Genomic DNA, 15,772 nt, shown 5'->3' with positions numbered 1-15,772 from the left:
TATGAGCTCCGTAGATCAATTCCAATAGGCGTGACTTGTCCTCTAAAAAACAGGAAATTTAAGCCTTTTTTGAGGGCGTGTTACGCGGAGACTGTAAGGAATATCATTTTTTTTTTTTTATATATTTATTACATTTCAATGTCTTTAGATGCAAAAAGTGTTTTGAGCTCGATCGGAGACAAAAAACCTGGCGGCGCCACTTTTGATTCAACATGACTGACTTCCTGTTTATCATACAGCGATGCTAGCAGGTGTGTTTTACTCGTCAAAGGTAGCTCTATCACTGTTCCAAGTTTCATGTGCCTAGGCCAAAGATTAAGCGTTTCATGTTTTTTCTTTTTTGAACTAGTTGGCACTGTTGCGACGGAAGTTCTCGCAAGCTTCATTTTATTTGAGTTTGGGCCGAGCCGATCGCGTCTATGTCCCCATGTATGACTTATCATCGATGTTCAGGGGGGCACAAGTCGGCCCGGACCAAACAGAGAAAAACAGTGTTTTAGCTTTTTTCCCCCAAATGTGTGATTTTCGTTTTTTTGCATTATGTGAAAGTTGAAATCATAAAGGAGCCCCTCCGTGCTTCAGATAACAGTATTCATTACACAAGCCGTTTGCATTTCCGGGTTGGTGAGGGGGTCCAAGGTATGGGTGATATTTCTAAACTATTATGTTAAGGGTGTTGCACAACCCTTATTATTATCAATTAAACACTTAGGATAGACTACGAAACGTGAAAAAAAGCATGTTATGGCACCTTTAATAGTGTAAATTTTCCAAAGGAGTTGTGTTATAAATCCGTTTATGCAAATTGGGATATGTCATATCAAAGTTTGTAGACAAACAGATGAAAAAGCGGACACATATTTGTGACAATAGCTCTGTTTGTCAGTATGTTTGTCAGCGTTAAATCATCCGTCACTGTCAGGCCATGTCAAAATAAAACTGCTTCTATATCTTTATAACACTGAGACCTTTATTTTGTAATTGTCACAGAAAGTGTTTAGTCCCTGTTAGCGGAATTTTAATAAATAGCAGAGGTATTTCAGTCTAGTGAACCATGGCTTTGAACCGGCAACCCGCACATAATACAGATATGCATGCATCCAGACCAATGTGTGTGCCAATTTGAACTCACTTTGCACAAAATATTTTTAGAATTTCTAAATAGATCTGACAAGTCTGATTTGTATAGGAAATATATCTTTCTAGGGGCCAAACTGTAAAACAAATATGTCCAATTGAGGTTTTTTGTTTCGCTTCTTTTTATGTATACAATAATCTGCCCAAAGTTTGTGGTAATCAGACATTTTTGGAACTTTAAAGTGAACTGTAGTGGTCGCTATAGTCTTGAGCGGCCATGTGCTCGTTAAATTATTCTGAGATCTGTGAATTTTGGCCTACATTTGCATATCATTGCGTTCAACTTGTAAATCTTCACAAACGCGTCAGTCAAATTTTCAACATTTTTTTTTTTAACAAACGCAGATTTTTTTGGGGTATTTTTCCAAAAAATGTGATTTTGTTTAAAATTGTTGATGACCATACCCGAAGGCGTATGTATCAGCTTCAAATTTATAAAACGTCATTGCATATGGGTTTTGTGTATTGTGGCCAAGTTTGAAGTTGGGAGGAGATGCCAAAAGTACGACGAGATGCACTTTTGTCAGCGCCATGTTTGATCCAATATGACTTTCTGTATGATTTAGGGCAGGGTCAAATCATTTTTTGAACTATTTTTTGAAGTGAGCGTCATATTTGTACTGCGACTTTTTTGGCTTCGGGCTCCCATTGGCCCCATGTTAATCGACTTTTTGCAAGCTCCGCCTACTTTTTGCTAGCTCCACCTACCCCACCGCCATCCTCAAACCTCAGCCCAGCGATAACACTAATGTACAAAAAAAATTAAATGATCTAATTCTGACAACCCCCTTTAGGCATATTGAGAGTGGTGTTGTGGCGGGGGTTCCTGAACAGGCTTTACTGGCAGATGACAGACGGTTGAGTCGTTTGGAGGGGGTGGAGAATCCTTTGGTGAAATCTGTGCTTACAACATGGAAGGAGCTAATCAAAAAATACAAACCAAACAAAGATGTTAAAATATAAAATTGGTTGGCTTATGATCAAAATTTCACATCCTTTTTTTTTTTTTTTTTACCAGACTGTAAAGGAGAATAATTTGTAAAACTTTGGTGTGTTAAAATAATCCTTTGGCTTGGAGAAACAGGTCTTTTACAGGTATTTACAAAGAAGGAGTTACTATAACCAAGACATTAAACAGAGTAATGACCATCATAGCTCTTTGACTGAAATATTTAGTAAAGCTTATAAATCAGAACTTTCAATGGTAATAACATCCAAATTGTATGAACAATTTTGGCAGCCACTCTACTGTTTAAAAGTCCCATAACATGCAAAATTGACTTTTCAGAGCTTTTAACCTTCTTACATTGCTATTTGTGCTTCATATATGTACCCAGAGTGTTTTTTTGATTGATTCCCGCAGTGTTTAGCTATAGTACAGACTATCTCCTTTCCTCGAATCTCCAAACTGACGGGCGGTGGGGCAAGACCGTGTCATAAGGGCAAGCACGCGTCACCATCCCCCCTCTCCCCCCCTCCCCTCTCGCCTCCCGCCTGCCGCCCCCCGCCCCCTTCCCCCCGGCTCCGCGCTGCACTGCTGCAGGCCGTGTCTCCAAATAAGCCCATTCCGGAGATTTTCTGCTTCGATTTACGACGAAACACGGCTCAAAGAGGCCCAAACTTCATTAATGATATCACACTCTTTACTATTATCACAATGGTGAAGGTTTATGTGGCAGCAACCGGGAAAATAAACGGAGAGAAGTTCTATCCGATACCAGGAAAAACCAGGAAATAAGATATATATATATATATATATATATAGATCTATAGATATATCTGTTCTGCGCACGCTGTAGAATCAACACGTTTTTATTCAGTCTCAAAGTAGACTTTTTCTCACTCACTCCGCGCTGCTCCGCGGAGTGAGCAGCACACAGCTGTGGGGCCTACGTCACGGGTGGGCGGGGCACACACGCGGTCTGAGACTACGTCACGGGTTGCGCGGGGGAGCCAGATCGCTCTTCGCAAGGGTGGGGGCAAATATCAAACCAAGCCGTCTGCATTTCCGGGTTGGTGAGGGGGTCCAAGGTCTGGGTGATATTTCTTAACTATTATGTTAAGGGTGTTGCACAACCCTTATTATTATCAATTATACACTTAGGATAGACTACGAAACGTGAAAAAAAGCACGTTATGGCACCTTTAAGGATGGATGGGAAAGAGAAATGTTACTTTGGTTGATGAAGAATGGGGAAGTATATGTACATCTCAGTGGAGAAACACAAAATCATTTGTTTGAAGTGAATTTTGTTTGAGAACATATCTTTTTTCTTAACACCATGTCATAACCATTACTCACAGGAAAATGCTAACTGTTGGAGAATCTGTGGCAACCAGGAGACAAACCAATGTTTTGGGACTGTCCTGTTGCTCAAAAGTTTTGGATTGAGATCAATTACAGAAAATGTATGGCATGAGCATTCTGCTGAATTTCAGGATGATGTAATAAGATAACCTTTATTTGTTCCACAATGGAGAAATTCTACTGTTGCAACACAGATTAGGTGCAGAAACAGATTTGGCACAGAAGTATAATAATAAAAACACTCCTGCTATGGACACAACCAGCAGCTAGCACTGGAGAATCCTCCTGGGGGCAGCAAAAACGCTATTCAGTTTGAAATCAATATTGCTACCCCCTCTTATGTTTGCTTCTGTATGGTGAATAGTGCAATTCTTTTTAACGAAATTTGGTTAATTTTTGATGTTCACTGTTGTTCAAATGGGTCTCTTGTAAATATGTAATGTCAGTTTTTGCCTGTTTCCTTTTGTGTTTAGAATTTTGTATTGCTTAATTGGGTACAACATGCCGTTAACGTTAAATTATGCCACTTGTAAAACCTCCATTGGGTGCCATTTGGGTTGATTGTATTGATTTTGCTATTAATCATTTTTGAGTGTCATCAAACTCTCTGGTCGAACAGAACCCCCTCAATCTTCTCCTTAATTCCTCACAGATGTGGTGGAACTTTGCTTGATGATGACAAAATATTTGAAATATTGCCTTTGTACCATTTGTAACCATTGCAGCCTTCATGACGTGTTCCTTCACACAATCATTAAGAAACCTCATTATCCGGCCTCGAGATTTATCAGTTGCTGGTCTTGGTTTGCCCAGGCGATGTGCTCTTTCTATTGTGATGGGGGGAACCTCAACTACAGAGTCTGAGATAATCTCAGGAATAATCTTCTCTAGAAAACTTTCAGTGTCATCTCCCTCTTCTCCCTCTAGGAGCCCCACAAATCTGATGTTGGATCCACGTGATCTGGACTCCAAATCCAGAATCTTGTTTTTCATATTATTGTTCACCTTGGCCTGCAGTGCCTCCATCTTGGCCCTTATTGTCTGCAGATCATCCATATTATTTGAAATACGCTGCTCAGCTTCATCCATGCGTGCTCCGCTTACTCCCCCCACTTTCAGATCCCCAGCAGCTAACATTTCCGATTTAATAGTTGCCATATCGTGCTGCATTTTTCGTGTCTTATTTCACAAATCATAAGCGCTATCTGATGCTTTGTCATATTCTCTCCTTTCTGATGTGAAGAAGGACTGGTGGGACCCCCGTTTCTCCAAAGGGGGAAGGGCTGCGGGCCTCCACGTCAGGCCTGCTAGCCATGTAAGCCACGTTAGCTTGTGAGGGGTGGCTGCGCCCACAAGTCTGAAAGTTCACTAGTCCGAAAATTGTCCAGTAGGCATTCTTCGAAAGCTGAATTTCTTTTTTGACTACCAATTATGATTAAAGAATAATATTTTTTTAAACTATGCTGGAATAAAGAATAATAATTTATTAAACTATGCTAAAAGGAAGCCGCATAAAACGTAATCTGGATGGAGTCAATTGGGGACCTAAGATGGCGGCATTTTACAAAATGGAGTCAGTGGAAAAATACAGTGCTGAGCAGACTTACAGGCTAAGGTTTAATCTTCCTGTTATTTATAATGGGTTACTGAACCCCTGGAAAGGTAGAGGACATTCAGATGCTAATCAGGTACTCAGGGTGGTTGAGCCAGGGTCTCACAAAGACAAAGAGGTTTCTAATAGCCCATTAAGATTCTGAATAGGCTAGCTCGGTAGATACAAGGGGGGAGTTTCTGTTGAAACAAACAACTCTTTCTACTTCAGGAAGGCTCCTCCCAATGGGCGGGTCTTACCACAGAACAGTATTAATATCGGAGTTCTCGACCTAAATTCTGTTATTGACAATGACTCTTGGATGAGAGTCGAAACGTCTATTTTTTCAAACTGAGTCCAGATGACTACAACTGAAGCTTTTTCTACTATTTCCATTATTTATCTCCACACAGGAATTTGTCATTTGCCTGTCACCAGCTTTTGTTGCATTCGCTCATTCGCTTGCATTAACAAATCACCACCAGAGTGGGATTCAATCCGACCAAGACCCACCTTTCCAATTGGACCAGAGTTTGCTCCAACAAACTATGCAGGCAATTTGAATACAAATTGTATTGTGAATGAACCCAAAAGATTTTAAGCAGTGGACAAGAGTTTTGCGTGTGCTTTTTTTCCAGGAGTGTCGTCTGATGAATTGTACCTGTTGACTTCCTGGTAGTCAAGGTTGATCTCTGAGGTCTTGGACAGCTGTTCGTCGCGGGCCCTGTAGCCCATCTCATGGTATAGGAACTTCTTGGCAGCCTCCAGCTCGGCCTGCATTAATTAATGAATCATTGCCACATTGAACACAATTGGTTTAGCTCTAGTTTGATCGAACTTTAACTCACCTTTGTCCTCTCCTCACTCCAACTCAGTTCTTTGGCCATAATTTGTGCGATGCGTGGCAGGGCCTCGTCTGCTGCCTGTACATTCAGGAACCCCAGGCGAGTGCGGAGAGCAATCACGTCAATGACAGTGCAGGCATACTCTTTAATGGCATACAACACCTGCAACAAAATAACAAACTGTAACACATAATTCCTGTATGTGTGTGTTAGTGTGTAAAGTTTATTATTATTTTTAGGCCTGAGCCAAAGGACGAGAGTTGTCCCGTCGAGGGACTTGTATCTGGGGGCTGAAAAAACGTATATGTGTCTGACCGTGGCTAAACCAGTTACATGTCTACCCGGAGTTATTCACAGATTCTGAAAGTGTGAATTCAAAGCTTTCCAATGATGTCTCACTCATGTAGATCTGATAATATTTGAGTAAGTTGTGGTCATTTGAATGTATACAACTCTCAAACCCATTCACTGAGAAAACGGGGCTCAAAGTTTCCCACCGGAGTGAGCCCAGAGTCACAGGGGTGCTCATTTGCATCTCATTGAGATAAGCCCTCCCCCTGTCACACTGACACCACCTTCCCCCTACAGCTGTCACTGAAGACTCAAGAGGAGTGTTGTTATTGATGGTAACTGGACTTGAATCAGAATTAGAAGTTACTATATTAAAATGGAAATACTTGGATTATAAAAGGGCCTGAATAGAATCAAAGAATCAGAATCAGAATAGGGTTCATTGCATTTGTCGATAAACATAATTCACAGGTGATTCAGTGCAACACAAACAACAAAAGATAATATAAGATAGCCTTTAATGTTACAACGCAGTAGATACAAGGGGAAAGGACAGATAACTTATAGGAAGTTTAAAAAACACTCTTAATAGAAGAACTCTTATAAACAGATGCCAGGGCCAGGTATACGAACTGCAACGGGTCCATGGCTTTGAATGTATGAGATATGAGATAATCGATATGATATGGACACCACCAGAGTCCAATTACATCAGAGATCACATCCTCATCCTCTTCTTCGTCTGTGCACTCTTCTGTGCTGTGACTCTCGGCGCTGAGCATGTGATGTCTTTTGCCTCGTCAGCACAGAAAGGCCTGATTTTTTCATGCAGATAAGTCTGCCGGTCAAAGTTCAGTCCAGGTGGGACCAGGACATGGAGATTGTCAACCGGAGGCAGAACAGCTGAATTGCGTAGTAGCTGAAATTCCACTGGTTCTGCTTCACAGTGACTTTTCGCAAGCACCACACCTGGTCTCTTGGCATCAAAGCTGTAAACAAATAACAGGACATTTAAGAAATGGCTAACTATTTCACATAACATCACCTCATTAACTATTTTTTTTTTTAACACAATGTGAGAGTTTCAATATAAATACCTGAAGTGCTGATAACTCTTGATCTTTGGAAGCCGTCTGAAGAAGGGACTCAGATGCTTCTGCCAGTCGAAGTTCTTGACAAACACTTTGCCATCCGCCGTTCCAACAAGCTGTGGGATATTGAGGTGAGACTCAGGAGAGCTGTTTTCCACTACCTGATGACAAGGGCGACAATGTAAAAAAAATGAGAACAGAAGAAACATATCTTAAGCAGAGAGCAGCACTGAAGTTTTGCCAGGCTAATGTTTACACATTACAGTAGTCAAATAATATAAACTAACCTCATTGATGTCTTTCAAAGTGTCAACCCTGGTCTTCATGTATGCTCGCTTGATAAGTCCAAAGCCGCAATCAGGGGAGAATTTGGTGTGGCCAGCAATGAGGTAGTGGATGTCCATTGTGTAGTGAAGCTTGGCCCCGGCTGCAGAGGGTTGGATGGAAAGTGTATCTGTAGTAGACAGAGAGAGAAAGGGGATTAGATTAATACATATGACATTTGATTAAGACGTATATGTCTCTATAATTGCTATTCTGCATTTGCACTATTATTAGTACCTGCTGTGCAAAGTCAAAGCTGTAATGCATCCTGATGTCTTTGCTTGCTGGCGGTGAGGGTCCAAAGACAGCACATTAGATTCTGTTGTAGAGATCTGTGCGTGGCCTGCAGCTTCTGATGTGTGGGAGAAGCTGTTTCCACAGTGATCTGAAGCTTGATTTACAAACTGCAGGCTCACCTGAAAAACAGATGTTGCTTATGGTTAATTATACTCTAATCATTAAAACATGAAAATCACCAAAATAATGTTTTACACTTAGCAAGCTCTTTAGCAGACTTCACGTAAAGACCTTAGTCACATGGGTTGGGAGCAACTTCACATGCGTGACGTGCGACGTACGTAAGCCACGTGACCAGAAGTGGTCTCGGGAGTTGTAGTTTTTCTATTTCTAGTTTTTTTATTTTCTAAAACTAACGCAAAACACCATAAAACACACACAAAGCACAACCCACACAACCCACGGGTCAAGAAATACTACAAGTATATAATTTTGACAGACAAAACGCCGAAAAATAACCTGATAACATAGCAAAGTTTAGCTTACAACTTAGCTCGGAATAGCTGCGTTTAGCTCCGGGCTGTGGGGCTAACAGCCGGTTTAGCACCATAAAACACACACAAAGCACAACCCACACAACTCACGGGTCAAGAAATACTACATAAGTATATAATTTGTACAGACAAAACGCCGAAAAATAACCCGATAACATAGCAAAGTTTAGCTTACAACTTAGCTCAGAATAGCTGCGTTTAGCTCTGGGCTGTGGGGCTAACAGCCGGTTTAGCACCATAAAACACTCACAAAGCACGATCCACACAACCCACGCCGAAAAATAACCCGATAACAGCAAGTAGTCACATTAAGCCCGTATTGCAGAGTGCACTGAAGCAACATGTTAGCTTAGCATTAGCTCCACCGGAGCAGACAAGTAAGATTCTAAAGTGATCACGAGACCGTCTTAAAACACAGCGTTAAAGCAATAATTTAGTGGTAAAGTAAAAGTGTACCTGAGTAAACAGTTCCGTTGCAATGTAGTCTAGGAAATGTAAGCTCTGAAGACTGTGCTCTGAAGACGGTTTGGAGTAATGAGAGGAAAACACGGAAAGCACGCAGCTGCCATGCGGATCACAGTTGATTGGTGGAAAATGTAAACAATACGTTGGCTAGAAAAAGGTGACGCCCCCCAGGAGAGCAGGAAAAAGACCCGAAATCTCCACATTTTTAACAGCTTAATATATACGTTTAAGACAACCAATAGTGTTATCTGAAGCACACAGGGGCTTATTCATAACTTCAACTAACACATTCTGCAAAAAAACGAAAATCCCGCATTTGAAAAAAAAAATCTTTTTTGGGGTTTATCTCAGTTTCACCGAGGCCGACATGTACCGGCATTAAGGCTGCGGCGCCACATATGCCAGTGAGGGGTATCGAAAAGTAGAGCTCCGTGAGAAATGGGAACTCTGTGGGTTCTAATTTTCAGTGAAAACATTTTGAAAGACGGCTCAGTAGCACCACCTCAAAAATCGAAAACCATGGGGCCAAAGGGAACTTGACGCCAAAAAAGTTGCTGTAAAAATATGATGCTCACTCAAAAAATAGTTCATGTGAGGTCATATTGGATCAAACAAGGCGCTGACAAAAGTGTACCTTGTCATACTTTTGGCATCTCCTACAGTTTTTATTGGAAACACTTTTTTCGGACACAATTTGGAAAAAAGACACAAAACCCATTAACAATTAAATGTTATAAATTTGTAGTGTTTGATATGCTTTGTGAAATACAATTTGTGAAAATGTTACTAGAGCGTTTGTGAAAATTTCCAAGCTGATTGCAATGATATGCAAATGTAGTGTCTAGCTAATAAAATGGCTCTCTAGCGCCTTCCCCAAATTTGATTTTAAAAAATACATAAAAGACAATTTATTTGAAATAGATAACTGAAAACATTTATAACTGGTTAATTTGTGACCGGGCACAATGCGACAAACATTTTTTACTCCAGCTTGAGTTTTTATAGCGTTATTATTTTTATTTTTCCCCCTCACAAACCATCCCAATTTTGACACCCTGCACGTTAACAAAACCTCAATTTTTAAAAAAAAGATGCACTGCAAAAATGACTCGCAAGCACCACCTCAAATTTCAAAATACATTACGGAAATGACGGGCCTTTTTCATCGCAGACTTATGAAAATTGGTACAAACGTACCTCATGTTAAGACGAGTAAAAAAAAATGATGATGTTATGACCCCACCCTAAACCCCAAAGGGCGGAACCACATTTTTACAACATTTTACACCTCATGATTTTCAGACAAAAAGCTTGAAAATGTGAAGAAAAAAAAATGAATTACACCCATGTGCGATTAGAGTTAATTATTTAGATTTTTTGTACAATTCCAAATGTGGGCATGGCAAGTTCATTGACAAAAAAATATATTTAAGTGTTAAAAATTGCATTTCTCTGGCATGCGATGTCCAATTTTCCAGCATTAATGTTTTGTGCAAAATGATGAGCTGAACGAGTAACTATATTTTACAAAGGCTGTACAGCAAATTGACAAATTGGCACAGACCTTCTTCTTACTATTCTGATCGAAAAAGCCAAGAATGGCATACCTCCATGTTACCGTGGTAACCTGACAGATATTATCATTGATTTACATGCGTTTTTCTTTACAAGCATTTTGAAAGGGTTGAAAAAACATACTTTGATGTAAACAAATTAAATTTGGCACAGAGATCCTTCACTAGCAAGGACCAGAACCCCAGCTACGATGCAAAGTGTTTATTGACATAAATCTGAAAAATAATTAGAAGAGGGTAGGAGGAAGGGGCACGAAGTCACAAACACACGTGTGTGACCTACATGCGTAAATGGTTTATCCACAGGAAGGGGCATGAAAGGGGTGTGGTCCTGCTCCAAAACTTAAGAAAACAAACTTATATTCCTTTCTTGCCATTCTAAACAAAAAAGCCAATGAAGGCATACCTCTAGCTGCAAGCATGTTACCGTGGCAAACAGACAAACACTGCCATGGATTTACGTGCGTTTTGGTTTACAGGCATTTTGAATGCCTGTATATACTTTGTCATGAACAGTTAAAATTTGGCACACTTATTCTCCACATCACACTGAACATAAAAGCCAATGTCACAGTTACATTTTCTTAACCTTCAGATTAATGTGCTATATATTTTGAGTAAATACATTAATTTAGATATTTGATTATTGTTAAATGCCTAATAAAGGATGATGCCCCAAATAACTAAAATATGATGAATAGACTAGATACTCACAATCATGCACTGTGTCATATTTTAAATCTTGATTGTCACCCTCTTTTAAGTGAGAGGACATGAATAACACTACAGTACTTATTGTGTTTCAAATGTTAATAGCCCATCCCCTTTAAATGTTAATAGCCCCTCCGAGGCAACTACGGTTGTGATTTTGGGCGTTACAAAAATAAACTGAATTTAATTGAATAATCAATGGTCCTGCAAGACACTATTATATACTACTGGAAGGTTGAATGTCTTGAAACCCTGGAGCAGTAGACGTCCAGGGCATTCTAATGCTAATCAGGTACTCAGTGAAGAGGGAGCGAAATTCAATTTGCAATAGGATGTTGATAGCCCATTACAGGGCTAAACAGTAAAGTAGGCTAGTCTCAAGTGAATGCAATGCACGTTGTGTATGTGGCTGAGCATGGATTACACACAAACAGATGCCATAGTCGGGCGCATATTCACACTTGATGGGCATGTGCCCGTGTATGGATAAAAATTGCAATTAAACACACAGGTATAAGGTACATTAACAATGTTTAAATTAAAGGTTGAATAGATTATTTTTGTGACCAATCAGAGTGGCAGGCGACCTCTCAGAAAGCAAAGGAGGGTGGGCGTGAGTGTGCACATGCCCATTAAAAAAAAAAGTACTACCGTAACAGTCGCTGATTTCTCAAATCGGGGAAAAATCCTCAATTCAACCTATAAGATGGAATGCAGTCACTTCTTTGGTTTAACATTTTAACAATTCTGTTATTGTATATCGGAAATTACCATATAAAGTAGGGTTACCCTAAAAGGAGGGTCCTTTTGTCTCCAAATGCTGTTGGAACACCACCTGCCATCTCCAAGGAAAATTCCAAATATTTTCAAATAACAGATCTGGAAGTATAATATATGTATCCGTCAGTATCTTTAACAGATCAGATCCGTCCAGATATGTCAGGAAACTTTCAGGATATTTGACAGATCCAGAAATAATTATCTTATTACATCTTCCACAATTTTTAAGCTTTTTGTCCGGTGTCGGTTTTTGCAAATGAACTATTCAAATGTTTTTTTATGATGTGTGCTGCAGTCCCTTGGACCCAGATCACCCTTGAAAAATATTTCAATCTCAATGGGTTTTCCTCCCTGGTTAAATAAAGGTTAATAAATAAATAACTGGTTCTTATGGCTGCAAGGCTATTTGTTCAAGTAATCAAGCAACCACAGAACCAGATTTTGCGTTTTAATTATACTTTACCAAAGAAGTATATTAGAATTGAAGCAAAAAGTGAAGTAATATTGGTTTCTGGTTTGGAACAAGTCATGAGGCCAAAACCATGTATTTATTCTGCATTACTTACTCATCTCCTGCCCTGCGCCACCCAGAGTGAGGACAGAAGCATGCACCATGCTAAGTTCTGACCAAGCAGCCCCGCCATTCCCCAATTTGAGTCATTTGCCAAATTTGAGTAAACAATGCAAGTGGTTAGCTATATTTTCATTATTTAAAGAGTCAAAAACATTATGTATGTTATCTGTCAGTTGTAGCATTAGCTTGCGAGTTTTTAAATTGAAATAGTTTGTTAAGAAAGTTCCATAACATTTATTTTTGATAAAGTAAAATCTTGTACCTGCCATAGTCACCAAATTAAAAAAAAAATGCACCAACATTTGGGGGCATGAGCAGAATCATCTGGGCATGTGCAGATGGAATGGCAATTATAAAAACGTCAAGAATCCATTGAAAATTCGAGCTTTGCAAAAGCTTTTTGTCTCTGTTAGCCAAACATGAGCAGTTTGATTTCACACGAACACATAACTCTATGGGTGAATGCCATCTGGACAGCTGCAGTGGTGCACTGGTCAAATCAGGCATCAGGAAAGTGGGGGCAGTGCCTTATTATAGATCCAGGCAGGTGTAAGTAAAATATTTTAAACTAAACATTTTCATATTTGCGTCCTTAAATGCACCAGAGAGGAAAAGGCGTCTTTTCAACTTAAGAGACCTTTTATGCTTTCCCACAGGCACTTACAAAATAATGCAAGTAGATAATCATTTTATTTTTTGTTCATTGTAACCTGGCTGTAAAAATGGCTTCTAAATCTTCTAACGAGTCGACTGACTTCCTGTTCAAAACTGCAGAAATTACAGTGACGTTCACACATGTTAACGCAGTACAGGAATGTAGGTGGGGATGTATCTGACCCAGTTTAACAGAAAACTGTAGCACTGGCTGAAATTAAATCAACCAAACCAAATAAATCAAATTAATGAACACTTAAGCTATTGTAATTGTGTAAATATGCCCTACTGTTGCTGCATGAATTATTGCTTTTTGTCTGTTTTAATGTCAGGGACCAGGTCTACAAATTAGCCTTTGGCTAGAAGGCCTATGGACATGGCATCGGTTACTATTTTATACATGGCCATACTCTGTTCTGTCCCTTTTAGATAAACTACTACTCAGAGAGGGTAGGTGAAAAATATTTTCTGAGTACTCAAGCCAGTTGAAGGAAAATACAGGATTACTCAAATGGACAGGAGTCAAACAAAATATAACTTTGAGGATACAAGTTAAAAATGTATTAATGGTGATTTAACATAATATATGGCCTTTAAGAAAACTTTTGGAGAGAGTTCAAGCTTCCACTATATTGCATACTATTGTGTTGAAGCAATATATTTGACCAGAAGTGGAATTGTTTCACTGTGCCAGGGTTCTAGGAGTCTTGGATGATGTGTAAGGAACAGAGATCTTTCAGGGCGGTCAGGAAAGATGAAACCGAACTGGTGGCTGCTTTACCTCACACTCGATGTAGGGAAATTCCGACACCAGCCGTTTTCCCACAATGGGCCACCTCTGCCCAGTGACTTGTGCCATTTTGGCCACATCAAATGCCCGGGAGCCATATGTTGAGGCCAGATGCTGTGCCACCTGCAGAGAACCAAAAAAAGTAGGTTAAAGGCTTTGCTCAGATGACAAGTGTATGTGTAAACCCCATAAACACAATGGAACATTGCTCTAGTTCAGGGCTTCCCCAACTTTCCAGGTAAAATAAAGTTGTAAACCTTTTGAAATTAGGTAATTGGCTCTAGCCATAAAATGGCAATAGCCATTGTTACTCGCCGTTTTCTTATTATTAGGCCCGAGCCAAAGGACGAGAATCGTCCCGACGAGGGACTTATTAAAATTGTACTTTTGAATGAAGATTTAGTTAAAAAATATTGAAAGACGGCTCAGTAGCGGCAAAAAACTATTAACATGGTGCTAATGGGAGCCCGACGCCCAAAAGAGTTGCAGTAAAAATATGACGCTCACTTCAAAAAAATAGTTCATGGGAGGACATGTAAAAAAATAATATTATGACCCCGCCCAAAGTCATACAGGAAGTCGGCCATATTGGATCAAACAAGGCACTGACGAAAGTGTACCTCGTCGTACTTTTGGCATCTACTCTTATATTACTCTATACTCTTATTTTTATTGAAAACACTTCAAATTTGGCAACAAGACCCATGAGCAATGTGCTGTTTTAAATTTGAAGCTGATACACGTTCAGGTAGGGTCATTGTGAATTTTAAACAAAATCGCAATTTTTGAAAAAAGTTTCATACAATTTTTGGGGGGGAAATCTTAATAGAGCGTTTGTGAAGATTTGCAACCTGAACGCAAGGATATGCAAATGTAGTGGCTAGCTAATAAAATGGCTCTCTGGCGCCCTCTCCAAATTAGATTTTTAAAAATTCATAAAAGACATGTTGTAGACAACTGAAGATATTTATAACTGGTTCATTTGTGACCGGGCACAATATGGCAAAATCACATGACTCTAGCTTGAAAAAAGAGTTTCCATTATTATTAGGCCCAAGCCGAAGGACGTGAATCTACATGTCCCATAGCGCTTTTCAGCGCCCGCCCATCTCCCACGCTGTTGTGTGTACTGTTAAATCGTGGCGACGGAAGATCAGCTACAACATGAGAGAAGTGCGGCCAGTGAGCAATAGACAGAGCAGCAGCATGTGACCCGCGGTCAGACATGACACGAGTCTGACGGGCCCCGGAGTGTCATTTTCTGCAGAGCTGAGGCTGACCATCTCCTCTGCGCAGTTCCCTGCTCTAAGCACTGATTGGCTTCTCTGGCTGTCCGTCTGAAATGCGTCTCCATCTCTGATTGGATGCTATTGGTTATTTTTGTTGGACTGGTGCATGATTGGCTGCATGTAGAAAGTGGGCGGGAGCGTAGCAAGTGCGAAAAGTTTACAGCAGATGGAGCACAGAGAAGAGCATGTGATGCGATCTGGCCATAAATTATGCCTTTTCTACATAATTTAACCAACATTTTGCAAATAGAGTGGTGCCCAATACGTTGATCGCGACTGAGAAAATCTGTGCACAAACAGGACTGTCCTGGGTTAAAGCTCTTTCTCTTCCCCTCATGTATATGTGACGAAGCGCCGTAAATGACGAAACATGTCGGCCCCGACCAAACTGAGATTTTTTTTCCCTCAAATTTGTGATTTGCGTTTTTTTGCATTATGTGAAAGTTGAAGTTATAAAGGAGCCCCTCCCATGCTTCAGATAACAGTATTCATTACCATAAAAGTACACATTAAGCCGTTAAAAATGGGTAGTTTTCGTGCTCCGCGCGGGGGCGTTA

At 40.1% G+C, this 15,772-nt stretch overlaps 1 protein-coding gene across 2 annotated transcripts in view; it reads right to left on the bottom strand.

Moving 5' to 3' along the window:
* gpd2 (glycerol-3-phosphate dehydrogenase 2 (mitochondrial)) overlaps window positions 1–15,772 on the bottom strand; it is a 157,739-nt gene that overhangs the window by 32,159 nt on the left and 109,808 nt on the right. For both annotated transcript variants that reach the window (XM_072446677.1, XM_072446669.1), the window contains exons 12-14: window positions 13,918–14,049; window positions 5,885–6,043; window positions 5,698–5,810 (exon numbers count right to left, since the gene is read on the bottom strand). In XM_072446677.1, coding sequence (XP_072302778.1) covers window positions 5,698–5,810; window positions 5,885–6,043; window positions 13,918–14,049 — 404 coding nt within the window. The remainder of the gene's footprint in view (window positions 1–5,697; window positions 5,811–5,884; window positions 6,044–13,917; window positions 14,050–15,772) is intronic.

The sequence above is a fragment of the Eucyclogobius newberryi genome, unplaced genomic scaffold (assembly GCF_026437365.1).
Source record: "Eucyclogobius newberryi isolate DKJ021-1_F unplaced genomic scaffold, fEucNew1.0.hap1 SCAF_1, whole genome shotgun sequence".
Classification (NCBI taxonomy): Eukaryota; Metazoa; Chordata; class Actinopteri; order Gobiiformes; family Gobiidae; genus Eucyclogobius; species Eucyclogobius newberryi.
Note: the sequence above shows the minus strand (reverse complement) of the source record. Positions and strands in the feature narration are given on the sequence as shown.